This window comes from Pollachius pollachius (assembly GCF_949987615.1).
Source record: "Pollachius pollachius genome assembly, chromosome: 2".
Classification (NCBI taxonomy): domain Eukaryota; kingdom Metazoa; phylum Chordata; class Actinopteri; order Gadiformes; family Gadidae; genus Pollachius; species Pollachius pollachius.
Window position 1 is genome coordinate 20145557 of NC_136935.1, and position 19701 is coordinate 20165257.

The following is a 19701-nucleotide window of genomic DNA, read 5'->3' on the forward strand; positions in this document are numbered from 1 at the left end:
GGCTGATTCCTGTATTGAAGCAGGAGGTCCAGTCAATGTTGGAGATGGGATTTATTGTGCCATCACGAAGCGAATGGTGTAGCCCCTTGGTGCTCGTCCCAAAGAAGGACGGGAGGCTGCGCTACTGTGTGGATTTCAGAAAGCTCAACGCCATCTCTGCCTTTGACCCTTACCCTATGCCGAGGGTGGACGAGTTGGTGGAACGGCTCGGCAAAGCACAGTATCATAGCACACTGGACCTGTGCAAAGGATACTGGCAGGTGCCGCTAACACCTGAGGCCCAGGAGCTGACCGCCTTCAGGGCCCCAACCGGGCTGTTCCACTTCACCACCATGCCGTTCGGATTACATGGCGCGGCGGCGACCTTTCAGCGCATGATGGACCAGGTGCTGAGGGGGACTGAAAGCTACTGGCTTATGTGTTCCAGAGGGTCAAGGCTGCGGGGCTGGTGGTCAATGCAAGCAAATGTCAGCTGGCCAGACCTGAGGTTTGCTACCTGGGGTATGTTCTTGGAGGCGGTTAGGCGGTTACATTAAGGTGGATGCCGTCCAAGGCTGCCCGCCACCCATAACCAAGAAGGGCGTGCGTTACTTCCTGACTTGATGGACAGAAGCGAGACTATGCTGTCAGCTATGTGAGGTTTGGAGCAAACTTTAATGGCTAAAGCCTTGATAGAATAAGTGCTTTGGTTTGGCTGAGTATAGCCTTAATCTTTGCTGAATATTATTTTTGATATTACTTTCCTTGTCTTTTTCTTTTTACCATTTTTCATCATTTTTGTATGCATAATTACTCCTGTTGGAGGAAGAATAAATTGCATCTCAAAGTATTTTTTGCCTCACTGCTGCCTTTTGTGCCAATCCTTAAGACCCTCGACAAACTACGCTTTGACAGACCCCCTACAGTAGAGAGGTTTACAACCTGACACAGTGGTGCCAGGAGAACTACCTCCCACTCAACATCAGCACAAGGAACTGATCCTGGAATTCAGAAAAAGAGGAGTGAGGATGGACAACATCGCCATTGCCAGGACTGCTGTGGAGAGAGTCAGCAGCTTCAAGTTCCTCTGTGTTAATTGGAATTAAAATAGCCCCACATCACCACATATCCTTCACCATACCTAGAGATCGCCATGGTTTTATTTCAGTTAGCCAATTAGCTGGTTTAATTTGCATTTGCAGGTATGGTGAAGGGTATGAGGTGATGTGGGGCTAATTTAATTCCAAAGGCCTAGGTGACTTCATCAGGATGCATAGTATCCTGGATCCATAAAAATAAAAAAAAATAAAAATTTGCCTGCTTCTATGGGAATTTAACATAGTGGTGTCTATACTTATGCACCCTGTATTTAAATGGGGAACATCTATTTATTTACGATACATTGTTCATTCAAAAAGAACATTGCTTTGTGTGGCTGAACAAGTCCATGCTCACCAGCTGCCAGGGACTTGTGAAGATTGACACTAGCGGGCGGTGGTTGGTCTCTGCAGTCACATCACCCCTCCCATATAGGTAGTATTGGAAGCATTGACAAGCGAATACGATGCTCAGGCACTCCTTCTCGATCTGTGTGTAGTTTTGCTCCGTCTGGTTTAGCGCTCGGGAGGTGAACGCGACCGGCTGCCCCCCCTGAAGCAGGCAGCAGCCCAACCCGGTCTGACTGGAGTCACTCTGTATGGTGACTGGCTTGCTGACATCATTATAACATAGTACTGGCACTGCCGTGACCAGTGTCTTGATTTCCTTCATAGCAGCATCATGTTTGGGCAACAAGTGCCACGGCACCTCTTTGTCCAGCAACCGTCTCAGCGGTACACACCTCTGACAAGCGGGGCATGAATCTCGATAAGTAGTTAACAAAGCCGACAGACCGCTGAACGCCTTTTGCATCCGTGGGGTTTGGCATGTTGAAGACCGCCCTGACCTTCTCTGGGTCAGCTTTGAGGCCCTCCGCCGACAGTATGTGGCCGTGGAAGCAGACCTCCCTCACACGAAACTGCAGCTATTTTATGCTCAGCCTCAGCTTCACTTCCCTGCATCTGTCTATCAGAGCAATGAGGTTTGCGTCGTGGTCGTGTTCAGCCTCCTCCTCCGTGTCCCCACAGCTGACCACAAGGATATCATCCACTATAGGCTCAATCCCCGTCAAACCGGCCAGCAGCTCATGTTGTTTCTTCTGGTACAGCTCCGGTGCGACTGACACACCGAAAGGGAATTTCAGCCATCGCTTTCTACCCCACAGCGTCCAAAACATTCTCATCAGGCTGCTCTCCTCATCTAGGCGACACTGCAGGAATGCGTTGCGCGCATCCACCAGGGTTAGTTTTTAGCTGTGCGTGCATGTGTGTGTGGGTGTGTGGGTGTGTGTACACACACACACACGGGACCTCTTCAGGGCTCGGTTAAGGGGCTTAAGGTTGATGCAAAGGCTCAATTTGTCCGGCTTCTTCACTATGACCAGATTGCTTATCCAGTCCGTTGGCTGAGTGACTGAAGTGTCCATCCTTTTCATATTGGTCCAGATGCGCCATAACAGCCGCCTTGAGGGCCACCGGGACATTCCTTGGTGCACACTGTATGGGCACAACAGTGCTATCCAACACAAAGTGAACATCACTTCAGCCATGCTTTCTACCCCACGGCGTCCAGAACGTTCTCATCAGGCTGAATATCAGCCGGCAGTGACTCGACTGGGCTGGTGAACACATCATTGTAGCGTTAATAAGACTAGCTTTAGTCTTGCAGTGCTCCACTTTGTTCTGCTCTTAGGGAATGGTGAAATGCATAAGGCCAAGTCTCTTGCACGTCTCCCCTGAAAGCAAGGGCTTCTGGCTGGTGCACACAACCACAAAATCCAGTCTGTTTGTCTTGCCCCTGATGACACACTGTGTGCTGTACACGCCCATTGAGCTCATCCACTCACTCTTGTAAAGCCTCAGTCTAGTGAGACTTTTCTGAAGAGGAGCTCTAGGTGCCAGTCTCATCTTGTCTTTCATGCTCATCACGTTGCAGGTGGCTCCAGAGTCAAGCTGGCACCTCTGGACCCCTCTGTAGAGTGGCAGGTTTACAAACCACTTTTTCCTTTGAGTGTTCCCCGCACTCTCCGCCGTGTACACGTCTCTCTCATCGTGGTCGCTGTCCTCCGGGTCCCCTAGCGGCGGGTCATCCACAGCATTCAACTGATGTGCTTGCTGGCGTCCTTTCATGCACACTTTGGCAAAGCGATGAGCAGTGCCGCACAAGCGACATGTCTATCCAATGCGGGGAACAGGTCTCGCCCCCATCTGTGTGGTGTGCCACAGTACTTGCATCCACCTTTGCCTCTCTGTGGCTGTGCAGATGTGCTGGCAGACTCGGATGGCCTGCTGGTAGGTCTCCATCCTGGTCGCTGTCTATATGCTACATTGATGCTCTCCCCAGGTACAGAGCTGCTAAGTGACATGGATTTTAACTTATTGTCCAACACCTCCACTGCACGGCCAATGTCAATAGCCCCCTCCAACTTAAGGTCCTTTTCTCTTAGCATGCGTCATGTGGCGCCCTCATCAGTTATTCCCAGAACAAGCCTGTCCCTTATGAGCTCATCTCTTATAGTTCCATATTCACACGTGACAGATTTCTCTCTCAGTCTTGTGACAAAAGCATCCTGACTCTCCATCCTCTTGTTTAAGGTTTTCAAAAACATACCTCTCAAAGATTACATTTTTGGTGGGTGTGAAGTATTGCCCCAGTATCGCACCTGCGTCTCCCTGTTCTTCCTCCGTGAGTCCGAGGTTGTGCTTGTAAACATGTTGGCAATCCTTCCCCATTAGCCTCTTGAGCATTGCAACCTGCACCGGCTTCTCTGCCTTGTCGATCCCGGTCGCAAGCAGATAATCCTCAAAGTCTGAACGAAAGCTAGCCCAGTGGCTGTGAAAATCATCTTTATCATCTTTATTGGCTTCGGTGGCGGAATGTTGGAAGCCATCTTCTCCGCGTGGTGCTAATGCTATCAGGCTAACAGAAACTTCTAACTACATCTAGCAAAACAAATAAACGCACGCTATTCCAGTGACAGGCAACGTATGACTCACTCTGGGTTCCAAGACAACTTCTGACACCATGTTGTAAGTGAAGGAGCATAGAATAATACACAGAGTCGGGCTGTGTCTCTTAGTAACATGTATTAACGAGCTGGCACAAAACAGGACTGACGCGTGTTGGCTACCCGAGTGCATACACACCCGAGCCCACCAGAGGGAGCGCTCGGCTTGCATAACACTACCCTACAACAACTACTTCTCTGGTGTTAGAGTGACATGAGGTTATATCGCTATAAATGGATCTGAAACTCAAGCTTTCATGTTAGGAAAAAAACTCAAGCCACTAGAGTTTATATAGCTATTACTATAGCAAAACTCAAACCACGATAACAAGGTATGATAATAGGTAATATAACCTATAGCCGTAGTTGCATCTCAAGCCACTAGATGTCTGTACCTTATAAATATTACCCTCAATCACAGTTTCATCAGTGTAAGTAAACTAACCATGTCTCACCCAATAACTAAAATATCCATCTCTAACCTAACACCTTAACTAACAATGTCTAGCCCAATATCTAAAAAAACATCTTTAAACTTACACCTTAATAACCATGTCTAACCCAATATCTAAAATAACCATCTCTAACCTAACATCTTAGCTAACCATCTCTAACCTAATACCTAAATTGACCAGCTGCCCACTAATAGTCTTAGTAGGAGGGACTATAGTCTACTCTGCTAGTCCCTCCCACTTGTGGCTGTGGGCCACAGCCTGCTCCCGGGGTCCTCCCACTCATTGCTAGCTCTGGTCTGCAGAGACACTGTGGGATTATTTTTGACTTCCAGTCAGGCCCGCCTCCCTGGCTCTGAATTATAGCTTCTACATGTTTGCATGAAGATACAGTTCACGTACTGTTGAGACGTCATGCCCTGCCCAGGCTCAGTGCTGTCTAGTGTAGTGGTTTACATAGGCTACTCCTTCTAAGGGGGGAGGCTGTTATACCGGAGGAGAGACCATAATACACAAGGAAAGATAGGGTATGTGAGGGGAGAGAGAGGGTTGATACCTGAGGAGAAAGTTTATACCAGGAGACATATCGTTTATACCGGAGGAGAGATAGTTTATATCGGAGGGGGAGGAGAAAGTTTATGCCAGGACAGAGAGTTTATACTGGAGGCTTATAACGTTTATACTGGAGGAGGAGAGATAGTTTATTCTGGAGGAGGAGAGATTATACTGGAGGAGGAGATAGATTATACTGGAGGAGAGAGAGTTTATACTGGAGGAGGAGAGAGAGTATACTGGAGGAGGAGAGAGAGATTATATTGGAGGAGGAGAGATAGTTTATACCAGGGGAACAGAGAGTTTATACCAGGAGAGATAGTTTATACCAGGGGAACAGAGAGTTTATACCAGGAGAGATAGTTTATACCTGGGGAGGAGAGATAGTTTATACCGGGGGAGGAGAGATAGTTTATACTGGAGGAGAAGAGATAGTTTATACCAGGAGAGATAGTTTAAAACGGGGGAGGAGAGATAGTTTATACCGGGGGAGGAGAGATAGTTTATACTGGAGGAGGAGAGAGTTTGTCTGAGGAGCGGTAGTTTATACGGGGGAATAGGGAGTTTATACCAGGGGAAAGATGTCGTCTACTGGGTCAGACCATGACCAGGATGCGGGAGCGGTAGTTAACGCGTGGCCCAGGGGTCTGCCCCCCCACACCGTGTTCGTTATTCTGGAATCACCGGAGTCCCTCAACCTGCAGAGGTGAGTGGGTCTCAGCCCTGTTAACTACCTGTTTTAGGTTGATGAAGTTTTATTTCTAGCAGTCTGAAAAACTCGAGTCAGAGAGAAAGAGAGAGGGAGAGATAGGTAAAGAGAGAGAGAGCGAGAGGTAGAGAGAGAGGTTAAGAGAGAGAGGTAAAGAGAGAGAGAGAGAGAGAGAGAGAGAAGAATGGAAAACACCCCATGTGTGGCTTGTATTAATTTGAAGGGACATGACTCAGCAAAAAATACACACACACACACACACACACACACACACACACACACACACACACACACACACACGTATACAGCTGACTAAGGACTTAGCTCAGGAAGCAACCAGGAATGTCCTTACCGCACATAACCTGACTGTGTATCTATCTATATGTCCAAATGTCTGTCTGTGTTCATGTCTGCCTACATGTCTGACTGTCTGTCTGTCAGCCTACTTTCTGTCTGTCTGTCTACCCGTCTGTCTCTGTGTCATACCGGAGTCCAAACAGTCCAATCTCTCTAACCCTAACAATACTCACTCAACCATGCAGATATAAACCAAAACTACAAGAATAATTCAACTAAATCAAATTCCTCAAATAACGAAACTGCTTTAAAGGACAACTCCAGTGTAAAATGGATTTGGGATATGTTTTGTATGATAACGAGTTGGAACGTTTGTTTTGGAGCACAAAAAACGCATTTAGACGCATTCTTCAGTTGGCTGTTTTTAGCCGATTCCATCAAAACGCTAGAAACTTGGAATGATAGGGGCATGTGTTACGGTAAAAAACTGAATCGCTATTTTAAACCACTTAAAATTGATAACTTTTTAAGTGTACAGATTGTTCATCAAAAAGGACATTTTATACACACAATACCATCAGTAGATCATCCGTCGACGCCATGTTATTTTTAAGACTTGATAAGTAGATTGGCGAACAGAGATTGTGACATCCGTCAGCAACACGCAAGCTCTGAACAAGAGACAGAGAATGTTTGTATTATATCTATTTTTTTTCATCGGCCAAGATGCAGGGCCAAGTCATGTCTGTCTGCCTGTCTGTCTACCTGTCTGTCTGCCTGTCCGTCTGTATACCTGTCTGGCTCATGGTCGTACTGGAGTCTCGTCTGTCTATCTACCTGTCTGTCTGTCTATATCTCTATCTGTCTTATGTCTATTTGTCTGTATTCCCCACAGTCCAATCAGAATTTTGTCTGTCTGTCTGTCTCAGTGTTCTACGAGAGTCCTACATGTCTGTTTACCTGTCTGTCTGTCACAGGGTCCTACCAGAGTTCTACCTGACTGTCTACCTTTCTATCTGTCACAGGCTCCTACCAGAGTTCTACCTGTCTGTCTACCTGTCTGTCTGTCACAGGGTCCTACCAGAGTTCTACCTGTCTGTCTCCCTGTCGGTGTTCTACCAGAGTCCTTCCTTTCTGTCTACCTGTCTGTCTCAGGGTCTTTCCAGATTACAACCTGTCTGTCTACATGTCTGTCTGTCACAGGGTCCTATCAGAATCCTACCTGTCTGTCTACCTGTCTGTTTGTCTCAGGGTCCTAACAGAGTCCTATCTGTCTGTCTACCTGTCTTTCTGTCTCAGTGTTCTACCAGAGTCCTACCTGTCTGTCTACCTGTCTGTCTGTCACAGGCTCCTACCAGAGTTCTACCTTTCTGTCTCCCTGTCTGTGTTCTACCAGAGTTGAAACTGTCTGTCTACCTGTCTGTCTGTCTCCGGGTCCTACCAGAGTCCTACCTGTCTGTCTACCTGTCTGTTTGTTTCGATCCTACCAGAGCTCTTACTGTCTGTCTCCCTGTCTGTGTGTTCTACCAGAGTCCTTCCTTTCTGTCTACCTGTCTGTCTCAGGGTCCTACCAGAATCCTACCTGTCTGTCCACCTGTCTGTCTGTCACAGGGTTCTACCAGAGTCCTACATGTCAGTCTGTCTCAGGGTCCTAACAGAGTCCTACCTGTTTGTCTGCCTGTCTGTCTGTCTCAGGGTCCTACCAGAGTCTGGTATCGTTGTTGATATGGAAGAAGATCTTCTCCCTCAGGACTCCTTCTACCAGATAAAGAGCCAGCCAATCAGGTATCATCTCTATAAAGAGCAAGCCAATCAGGTAGCATCTCTATAAAGAGACAGGCAATCAGTTGGCGTCCCTATGTCATCTCATGTGAATGAATATTGATGATAGTTGCTCCCCTTGTCACCTGTCTTCTCTTTCTTTCTGTTTTAAGTTCTCCAGCGATGGCCTCCTGCTCCTCCTTCTCCTCTTCAACACTCATGTCCACCGTGGCATCCAGGTGAGAGAAGAGGTGATAGAGCAGGGTTAGAGTGGTTTTACATGAGGGTATTATAATGATACTTGATATAGTATCATTATGATACCCTTGATATAGTATTGATAGAGATGATAGAGGCTTGATATATTAGTGAGGGAGAGAATAGAGGCTTGATATAGTAGCGATAGAGGGTGATAGACCTTTGTAAGAGAATTTTTAGAGAGGTGATAGAGGGTGATATTTGAGTGATGGGTTTACAGAGGAGGGATAGAGGGTGAGGAGCTTTGATAGAGAAGTGCTAGCGAGGTGATAGAGGGTGATATATGAGTGATAGGGGAAGGTATGGGGGGGAAGAGGAGTGATGCATGGTTGACACCGCAGTCGGTGTGTGAATGAGCTAAATGCCCTGATGTAATGTAATGTAATAAAGGTTGATAGAGGGAAGATAGAAGGTGATAGAGGAGTGAATAACAGCTGACCCCTGATCTAGGGTCCTCCTGCGCCAGGAGTTGATGCGGCAGCAGCTGAGGGAGGAAGAGCAGAAGGAGGCGCAGCAGCAGTCCCTGCACCTCCTCTCCTGCTCCTCTCCCCCCATACCCCTCTCCCCCGGTCCCACACCCTGCCCTCCCCCTCAGGTCCCCCTGGAGGTGCTCAAGGTACATTGTGTACAATATGGATACATGTTATTTATGTATAATGTATATATGTTTAGCATGGAAAACAAGCTATGTGTATAATATATATATATAATGTATTGGTTGTGTATATATGATGTAAATAGTATATATAGTGAATATATAATGTATGTATAATGTATATATAATGTATGTAATGTATATATAATGTCTGTGTAATTTATGTTTATGTATGTAATGTATACATAATGTATATAATGTGTGTATAATGTATCTACAATGTATTTTATGCATATATTTAATGTTTGTTTATATATGTAATGTAAACATAATGTATGTAACGTGTGTTTAATGTCTATACTGTGTCTCCAGGTGCAGACTCATCTGGAGAACCCCACCAGGTATCACCTCCAGGAGGCCCAGAGACAGCAGCTCAGGCACTACCTGGCAGCCACTGCAGCCAATCGCTGCACTCCCCTACTGCCCAACACCGCCTCCAAGCTTGTTCCCGACCCCTCCCCCCCCAGTGCTCCCCTTCAAGTTCTCAGTCTCGCCACCAAAATAGAGGTACAGATAAAAACTATCTCTAATATCTATACTATATATACTAAACAACATGTACGTAACTAGACTGTAAAAGTTAATGTTACAATTATGTAATACATATTATACACACACTGTTTAATATCTATATAACATATAAATAATAGTGTGAATGGCTGAATGTGATTTCCAGTCATCTGATTTGTTGATTGAGATCAAGGACACAGTGATCGATGACATCATCAGTCTGGAGTCCAGCTTCAACGAGGACTTCCTCATCCACTCTCAACCAGACATGGTAACCATAGCAACACACACACACATACACACACACACACACACACACACACACACACACACACACACACACACACACACCACACACACGGACACTCACACAATAAAATTATATTTTTAAACAAAGTAACAAAGTGCTTCACAAGCATAAATAACAAAGACGCCAAAACTAGAAGGACACACAACACAAGAAAAAGTATGTACAACATAACGTAACCTAATATAACACATAACAGTGTTGTGTTGTGATGTTGTGATGCGTTAAAATATAAAGCATGTTGCTAACACAGGAATAATATAACACAGCGTTGTTTTACAATATGAAAAGTGTTGGTCATAGAGGAGTAATAGAACACAGCGTTGTGTTACAATATGAAAAGTGTTGCTCATAGAGGAGTAATAGAACACAGCGTTGTGTTACAATATGAAAGTGTTGCTCATAGAGGAGTAATAGAACACAGCGTTGTGTTACAATATGAAAGTGTTGCTCATAGAGGAGTAATAGAACACAGCGTTGTGTTACAATATGAAAAGTGTTGCTCATAGAGGAGTAATAGATCACAGCGTTGTTTTACAATATGAAAAGTGTTGCTCATAGAGGAATAATAGAACACAGCGTTGTGTTACAATATGAAAAGTGTTGTTCATAGAGGAATAATAGAACACAGTGTTGTGTTACAATATGAAAAGTGTTGCTCATAGAGGAATAATAGAATACAGCGTTGTGTTACAATAGGAAAAGTGTTGCTACCAGAGGAATGCTGAGTCATCAAACAGCACATTTTGTTTTTTTCAAAAAAAAGTCGACTGAAGCAATATGATTTCCTGTTTCCCAGAGAGAGGGAAGGAAAGAGTGTCAGCCTCTCTTAGTCTATGTGCATCAGGTTCTGTGTCTCGGTGTGTGTGTGTCGGTCAGAGTGTATGTGTCGGTCAGAGTGTGTGTGCCGGTGAGTGTGTGTTTGTACAGTCTCAATGGCAACATGAGGATTTTAGTTGTTTTAACAGCAAATGAGAAGTGCTGCGAGAACGAGGTAAGATGTTCAGTAGTTCTGCTAGTGCCGTAGGTTAGGGTTGAAAGAGAGGATATAGTCAGGGGTTAGAGTCAGTGGTTATACGTTAGGGTCAGGGGTTAGAGGTCAAGGTTTAGAGGTAATAGGTAAAAGTTTAGATGTTAGGGTAAGAGGTTAGAGACAAGGTTAAGCTGTAAACGGTCAGAGGTCGGAGGTCAGGGGTTCGAGGTTAGGGGCAAGAGGCCAGGGGTCTGAGATTGGAGGAAGCAGTAGTCTGTTATGTTAGACCGTATGAAGCAGTACTCTGTTATGTTACAGACCGTATGAAGCAGTACTCTGTTATGTTACAGATCGTATGAGGCAGTTCTCTGTATGTTATACAGGTCAGGCTTGATGACATTGACAGTTCCTTGGAAAAATGACCAAAAACATTGAATATTAATGGCCCTGAATTATTTTGGGTTGTCTTTGGCCAGCTTAATTTTGTGATTGTATTTTGTCCTGCTTTATGATTTCCTCTTTGCAGCTGCTGGATGTGTACAGCAGCGCTGGGTCAGAAACCCCCAGAATCACCACTAGCAAAAGTTCCCTCGGCAACCTGCAGTCTGCAAAAAGGGAGCCTCAAGGTAAGCCACTAATGTAGTGCTAATGTAATACTATTAATGTGCTTGCTTATATAGTACTAATGTACAGCTGATAGCATAGTAGCATGGATGTATTGTTGATGCAGCACTATGTAGTGCTAATGGACTGCTGATATAATACTTATGAAGAATGAATGTACTGCTGATGCAGTACTAATGTACTGCTGATATAGAACTAATATACTGTTGATGTAGTACTATTGTACTGCTGATGTAGTACCAACATCCTGTTGATGTCGTACTAATGTACTGCTGATGTGAAAAGTACATCAGAAGTACATTAGCACTTATATAGTGCTAATGTACTTCTGATGTAGTACTAATGTAGTATGAATGTACTGCTGATGAAGTACTACTATACTGCTGACGTTATGCTATTGTACTGCTGATGTAGTACTTCACACAACAGATGTAGTAATATTGTACTGTTATTACTAATGTAGTACAATTGTACCATGTATATATATATATATTTAAACTCATGTGATATATATTTAAAGTTATATATATTTCAGGTTTTATATATTTCATGTTTCTATATGTATATAAATATTGTATAAAAACATCCTTTTATAAATATATATTTTTTAAAACTGATGTTGTAGATATCTCATGTTTTTATATTTATATATATATATATATATATATATATATATATGTTGTATGTGTATGCTGCAGTGTATGTGATGTCTTCAAGCTACTGGGAGATGAATTCCCCCCTGGGATCAATAAAGTATCAATCTATCAATATATGTATACGTTATATATCTCATGTTTATATCCCATGTTATATCTATATATGTGTATTTATATATATCCTATTGTATATGTACAGTGGGGCAAAAAAGTATTTAGTCAGCCTCCAATTGTGCAAGTTCTCCCACTTAAAAAGATGAGAGAGGCCTGTAATTTTCATCATAGGTATACCTCAGCTATGAGAGACAAAATGAAAAAAAAAAAATCTAGAAAATCACATTGTCTGATTTTTAAAGAATTTATTTGCAAATTATGGTGGAAAATAAGTATTTGGTCAATAACAAAAGGTCATCTCAATACTTTGTTACATGCCCTTTGTTGGCAATGACAGAGGTCAAACGTTTTCTGTAAGTCTTTACAAGGTTTTCACACACTGCTGCTGGTATTTTGGCCCATTCCTCCATGCAGATCTCCTCTAGAGCAGTGATGTTTTTGGGCCACACAGACTTTCAACTCCCTCCAAAGATTTTCTATGGGGTTGAGATCTGGAGACTGGCTAGGCCACTCCAGGACCTTGAAATGCTTCTTACGAAGCCACTCCTTCGTTGCCCGGGCAGTGTGTTTGGGGTCATTGTCATGCTGAAAGACCCAGCCACGTTTCATCTTCAGTGCCCTTGCTGATGGAAGGAGGTTTTCACTCAAAATCTCATGATACATGGCCCCATTCATTCTTTCCGTCACACGGATCAGACGTCCTGGTCCCTTGGCAGAAAAACAGCCCCAAAGCATGATGTTTCCACCCCCCATGCTTCACTGTAGGTATGGTGTTCTTTGGATGCAACTCAGCATTCTTTCTCCTCCAAACACGACGAGTTGAGTTTTTACCAAAAAGTTCTATTTTGGTTTCATCTGACCATATGACATTCTCCCAATCCTGTTCTGGATCATCCAAATGCTCTCTAGCAAACTTCAAACGGGCCCGGACATGCACTGGCTTTAGCAGGGGGACACGTCTGGCACTGCAGGATTTGAGTCCCTGGCGGCGTAGTGTGTTAGTGATGGTAGCCTTTGTTTCTTTGGTCCCAGCTCTCTGGAGGTCATTCACTAGGTCCCCCCGTGTGGTTCTGGGATTTTTGTTCACCGTTCTTGTGATCATTTTGACCCCAGAGGGGGAGATCTTGCGTGGAGCCCCAGATCGAGGTAGATTATCAGTGGTCTTGTACGTATTCCATTTCCTAATAATTGCTCCCACAGTTGATTTCTTCACACCAAGCTGCTTACCTATTGCAGATTCAGACTTCCCAGCCTGGTGCAGGTCTACAATTGTGTTTCTGGTGTCCTTTGACAGCTCTTTGGTCTTGGTCATAGTGGAGTTTGGAGTGTGACTGTTTGAGGTTGTGGACAGGTGTCTTTTATACTGATAAGGAGTTCAAACAGGTGCCATTAATACAGGTAACAAGTGGAGGACAGAGGAGCCTCTTAAAGAAGAAGTTACAGGTCTGTGACAGCTAGAAATCTTGCTGGTTTGTAGGTGACCAAATACTTATTTTCCACCATAATTTGCAAATAAATTCTTAAAAAATCAGACAATGTGATTTTCTGGATTTTTTTTTTCATTTTGTCTCTCATAGCTGAGGTTTACCTATGATGAACATTACAGGCCTCTCTCGTCTTTTTAAGTGGGAGAACTTGCACAATTGGTGGCTGACTAAATACTTTTTTGCCCCACTGTATATATGTATATGTAACATGTTATATTTCAGTAGATGTGGAGACCAAAGTACTAGCAAAGGAACGTCAGAAGAAAGACAACCACAATCTCAGTAAGTACTTCAATAATTCTACATCATACTATTCATACTAACATATATTATTGCATTGTTATTATTAGGAATTCTCAGAGTATCTGTGGATAATTGTTGTTATTCTAGAGTTTGGGTTTTCTTAGGTATTCTCAGCGTATCTCTGTGGATATAATTCAATATGCTTTATTATTATGTAAATTTGAATGCATAGCAAGCTAGTCATTATCAGGATATATGTCCTGACCTGGTGGTGGTTCAAGACCCCTGAAGGTTATTATAATTATAATCATTGTTATATTATTATATCATTACTACTTATTATACGTCTGCTTAATAAAAATTCCACCAAAAATGATTGTATTGATTTTAAAATGGTTGTCCTGCTAATGAACATTTGTCAAATCAGTAAGATGGGATGATGTAAAATAGCGTCCATAGCAACGGTCTGCTATACAGAGATAACATGCCGCTGAATGCCGTTATTGACCAATCAGAATCTGATACAATATGCAGTCGAGAGACGGCGGAGATTCAACATCAACGACCGGATCCAGGAGCTCGGGGCTATGATCCCAAGATCAGCTGACCAGTAGGTGTCTCTCTCTCAAACACACACACACACAAAAGTGGTGTTGAGGGTTTTATGCAGTGGTGTTTACAGTGTTGTGGGTGTTGTTGAGGGTATTACACTTTGGAGGGTGTTGATGTTACGCTGTGGATGCTGTTAACAGTACTGTGGGTGGTGTTGATGGTGTAACAATTTAGGTGGTGTGGTTGGAGGTGTTGATGGTGTTATACTGTGGTCTTATACTCTGGATGGTGTGGTTGGTGCTGTGGATGGTATTGATGGTGTTATACTGGGCGGTGTTGATGGTGTTATACTGGGTGGTATTGATGGTGTTTAGGGAGCTGCGCTGGAACAAGGGGACCATCCTGAAGGCTTCAGTGGATTATATCCGCCGGCTGCAGAAGGAGCAGCAGAGAGCCCGAGACCTGGAGGTCCGACAGAGGACCCTGGAGAACAGCAACAGGGCCCTGGAGCTACGAGTCCAGGTAACACACCAGTAGATCCCTATGGCTCACCCAGGCCACACACCTGGTACATGCGTAGCGCACACACCTGGTACACACCTGGTACACACCCAGCTCAAACACCTGGTACACACCCAGCTAACACACCTGGTACACACCCAGCGCACACACCTGGTACACACCCAGCTCAAACACCTGGTACACACAAGCTCAAACACCTGGTACACACCCAGCTACTAAACCTGGTACAAACCAAGCTCAAACCCTGGTACACATCCAGGTGTGTGTACCACACACCTGGTACACCAAGGCATCACACCTGGTGCACACCCAGGTCACACACCTGGTACACATCCAGCTCACACACAGAGTACACACAGGCAACACACATGGTACACACAGCCTGGTAGACCCAGGCAACACACCTGGTACACCCAGGCAACACACCTGGTACACCCAGGTAACACACCTGGTACACCCAGGCCACATACCTGGTACACCCAGGTAACACACCTGGTACACCCAGGCAACACACGTGGTACACCCAGGCAACATACCTGGTACATTCAGGCAACACACCTGGTACACCCAGGCCACATACCTGGTACACACAGGTAACACACCTGGTACACACAGGCAACACACCTGGTACACTCAGGCAACACACCTGGTACACACAGGCCACATACTTGGTACACACCTGGTACACACAGGTAACACGGTTCAGGCGCCTGGTAGACACAGGTCACACACCTGGTACACACCAGACCACACACCTGGTAGACACAGGTCACACACCTGGTACACCCAGGCCACATACCTGGTACACACAGGTAAGCCACCTGGTACACACCCAGGCAACACACCTGGTACACACAGCTAACCAACCTGTACACACAGGTAACACACCTGTTTCCTTGTTGGTTTTGCAGGAGCTGGAGCTCCGGGCAGGTAGCCTGTCATCTCTCTCCAGCTGCGCCAGCGTCTCCCCCCTTCACCCCACCTTTGCCTCATCAGCTCCTGCTATGGCGGCCATGTTGAACCCGCCCCTGGTCTCCATGGTGAGCACGCCTCCTGACCAGGAGCCCTTGAGTTTTGCGGAGATGGAGGACCCCCGAGGAGCCCCGCCCGTGTTCTCCCTGGACCTGCTGGGTTTGGGAGTCCTGGAGGACCTCCTGATGGAGGAGGCTGGAGGGGCCGCCCCCCTTCCCCACGGAGCGTCCAGGGACCGCGGGAGGAGGAGCCGATTCAGTATGGAACACCAGGACTGAGGAGCCATGGTGCTCATCTATGTCACCAGGGTTCACCTGCAGTACATTGACGAGGGGAAGCCATTGTAACCTGGTTGAGGCTGTAATCAGGTTTCTTAAGGGCCGATTGAGACCCGAGCCCGGTTAGGTAACCCGTCTCCCCCTAGACGGAACCACGGTCAGGGCAGCTAGGTAACCTCCATAACGTTATCCTTATCCAACATTATTAATCATGTCAACACCGTAAACGTAATAACTTTAGTAATGTGTATGTTAATCCTGGTTTACTGAAGTGTAATATGTCTAGTAATGAGTATGTTAATAATAGTTTAAAGTACTGTAATAGGCCTAGTAATAAGTATTTTTACACAAGTTTAAAGTACTTTAATAGGCCTAGTAATGAGTATGGCAATACTAGTTTAAGTACTGTAATAGGCCTGTTAATGAGTATGGTAATACTAGTTTAAAGTACTTTAATAGGCAAGTAATGAGTATGTTAATGATAGTTTAATGGAGTTTAATAGGCCTAGTAATCAGTATGGTAATAATAGTTTAAAGTACTGCAATAATGAGTATGTTAATAATAGTTTAAAGTACTTTAATAGGCCTAGTAATGAGTAAGTTAATACTAGTTTAAAGTACTGTAATAGGCCTAGTAATGAGTCCCTCAACGACCTATATGACCTATATGGAACATATGGCCTGTGTTAACTATATGAACTATACGGCCTATATGACCTTAAGGCCCTGGACTGGCCCTAGTTAAATAATAATAATCGCATTGGTGCGTTTTATTATGTTAACTTTCTACTGCAGATATAACTTAATGGAGCATATAGTTGCAGGTAGATGTAGGTAAAGGCGTAGTTAAGGATAGGTGTACTTCAATCTGTGGTACAATATACAGCTAAATGTGTAGTTAAAGGTCCCATGGCATGACAATTTCCCTTTATGAGGTTTTCTAACCTTAATATAAGTTCCCTTAGCCTGCCTATGGTCCTCAAGTAGCTAAAATTGGCGTTAGGTGTAAAACGAGCACTAGGTATCTTGCTCTGCCTTTGAAAAAAAAAAGGTTGTGCCTCGGCAGCAGGGCTCCGGTGGGAGACAATTGTGGTCAACAATCCCTTTCTCCTCCACGTCACGGTTCAGTCAACTTCAGATTGATGTGGAAGTGGAAGAACCAGAGATGTCGGAGAACCCGACGCAGTCGTTTGAGATTCATAATATCGTCTGGAGGGGCACACAGCTTTTGGCCGTGATAATATATATTATATGATATAGATATCAATATAATATATGATATTATTTAGATATAGAGCTCCAGGACTCCCGCCGGATCACCCGGAGTGTTATTGTGTATTTATATACAATATTTACAGAACACGGACAAAAGCTGCGTGCGCCTCGCCATTGCGATACATCCACTCTAACACGAGCACATGGTAACGTGGCCGCAAGCATCCACCTTGACTCGCCCTCTAAAAAACGGCACGTATGTGGAAAGCTCGTTGTGGGACTGGCTCGTAGTGGCTGTAATTCTGCAACAAGGCTGAATTAACACACTTCTCCAAGTTACTACGACACACTCTCACTCTTCTCACTTGACTGTAACACTGAGTTGATTCAACCATTTCATACTGTATTAGAACAGTTCAGCTATTCTTATATGATCTAACTTTTATGTATTGTGTATGTATGTTTTATCACTTTAGCTATTTCTTTAACTCTTACACTTTTTTGGATTCCAACCATTTGAAATTTTCTAAATGGTATGAATGTGTCCATTGTTAACTCCTCGTTTCACTTGATGCAAGCCATTCAACATTTCTTTAAGTCTTTAAATATGCAGCTTTATTAAACCATATTTTCAACCTCACTTTGCACTACAGCACTCAATGCATTTTCTAGTGGTCTTTATGGTCCCCAACACTAAATATCTAGATGTCTCAGAGATTTTGAACTGTAATCCTTGTTTTACTCCTTGTTGAATGTGATTGATCAAATTCCATTTAATTTCGAGTCAGATTAATGTTACTTTAACTTTATCATAATAAAACGATGGGCTTCAAAAAAAACAAAAAAAAAACAAAACATATATAAATATATATATATATAAAAACACGGATACAAATTGAGCGTTCCCGACAGCCAATTACTTAGTAAACAATGATTGGATTGACCGCAGCCATGACAATGATTGGGTTTGGTGTCGCCAAGGCCGCCACTAGATATAAACTATACTATAAGCTATAAACACTGCGAACACTTGTCAGAGATCTTCTTGAGATAACTTCTGAAGTTTGTTGAGTTATTTAAGATGACTTTTGCCGCACGACCATGTTGCCAAAGAAAAATAAGATTCATTTGGAACCTGTAAGTATACGTTCATTTAAATATACATTGTATTTCCATTTGTTACAAAATAATACAAAATAAACACACTCAGACACGCAGCTTGTGTGATGATGCTATTATTTTTCTAGAGGATTTGCATTTTCCTTAGGAGAGAACTGTTTTTAGTTTTGGTGATAACTCTCCCCGTGCTCCCCGGCTCGTTGCATTGCTATGGCTGGACTAGACTATTCATTTTTCATTTTTTTACACGACAGGGAAGGGGGGTCAGAAGGCCAAGGTTTAAAAGTCACGGTTGGCTACTGATATTAGCTATAGATATATGGATCTATCTGTTTCTATATATATATAAAATACTTATATCTTTATATATATACACACCCAGGAGACCAGGAGCAGTGCTGTGGAGTCGAACTTCGAGAGGGCTCACTCAAACCTCTCCTCCATTCTGGCGAACCATCGGACACGGCTGCAGCAAGAGAGGTAGTCCCTGGATGAACACCAGCGCCGCGGGAAACAGTCCTCCAGCCGTTTGTTTAATTTGGGCCGCGGGCAACGCCTTAGTGGGCCGCGGGCACACTGTGGCCACTGGCTGTATTTAGGTTACGCGAATGACTAATCGCGAAACGATCAGGATTCAGGATTCAGGATTCCCCCCCCCCCCCGTCAGCATGAAAAAGTGAAAAATCCCGTCAGTATGAAAAATGGCCCCACTCCGCCCCTGGTCTGGTTATTCTATTTTACCAGATCAAGACACTATTCATAACTATCACACCAACTAGCCACAAGGGGGCACTATGAGTGAAGGAAATATCCATCAACTCGAAACAATTTGTTATTTTCTAACAGAGTAAAATTATTACTTTGGACATCAATGCAGTCGGGTAGGTATTGTTTGAACATTTGAACATGCATTTGCATTTGAACATGCATTAAGCATGGGGTCCCCCAGGACATCTTGAGTCAAACATCAAATTTTCTGAATTGTGGTGTGCATTTTATCTTTCTCTCTTTTGCCTCTCAAGCGTTCCTTGGCTTTAACATATATATTCTCCAGTAGAACAGTTTTGAAAATTACCAGATCAAGCAATTATGAATGTAATATGTCATAAAAAAGTACATCTATTTTGATGGTCAAAGCGTTGTGTTGTGTGCTATCACCACAGCTGGACGTTCAACCCCTGGAGACCAGGATGAGTCAGAGGGAGGCGTCCAACGAGGCGTGCTCAAGGATCTTCTCCATACTGGCACATCAGTGGACAGATATACGTCAACGACTCTCCTTGTCACTCACTGTCTGGTTATACTATTTCCAACCAGGTATCACACGATTTCATGCTCATAGTCATGAAAATGATTGTATT

General features: G+C 44.0%; 1 protein-coding gene across 3 annotated transcripts; it reads left to right on the forward strand.

Annotated features, from left to right (window-relative positions):
• The first annotated feature begins 5415 nt into the window (after positions 1-5415).
• Positions 5416-17849, forward strand: LOC307092094 (transcription factor E3-like). 3 transcript variants are annotated; one of them, XM_079758984.1, is made up of 11 exons: positions 5416-5794; positions 7790-7879; positions 8029-8094; positions 8564-8729; positions 9081-9275; positions 9445-9549; positions 11085-11184; positions 13662-13721; positions 14217-14292; positions 14609-14756; positions 15668-17849. In XM_079758984.1, the coding sequence occupies exons 1-11, from the start codon at positions 5670-5672 to the stop codon at positions 16004-16006; spliced, it is 1470 nt and encodes a 489-aa protein (XP_079615110.1). In that variant the 5' UTR covers positions 5416-5669; the 3' UTR covers positions 16007-17849. The 3 variants fall into 3 exon arrangements, with proteins under 3 accessions (XP_079615110.1, XP_079615111.1, XP_079615112.1); XM_079758985.1 differs by having other exon boundaries at positions 13665-13721; XM_079758986.1 differs by having other exon boundaries at positions 9466-9549.
• The last annotated feature ends 1852 nt before the right edge of the window (positions 17850-19701 follow it).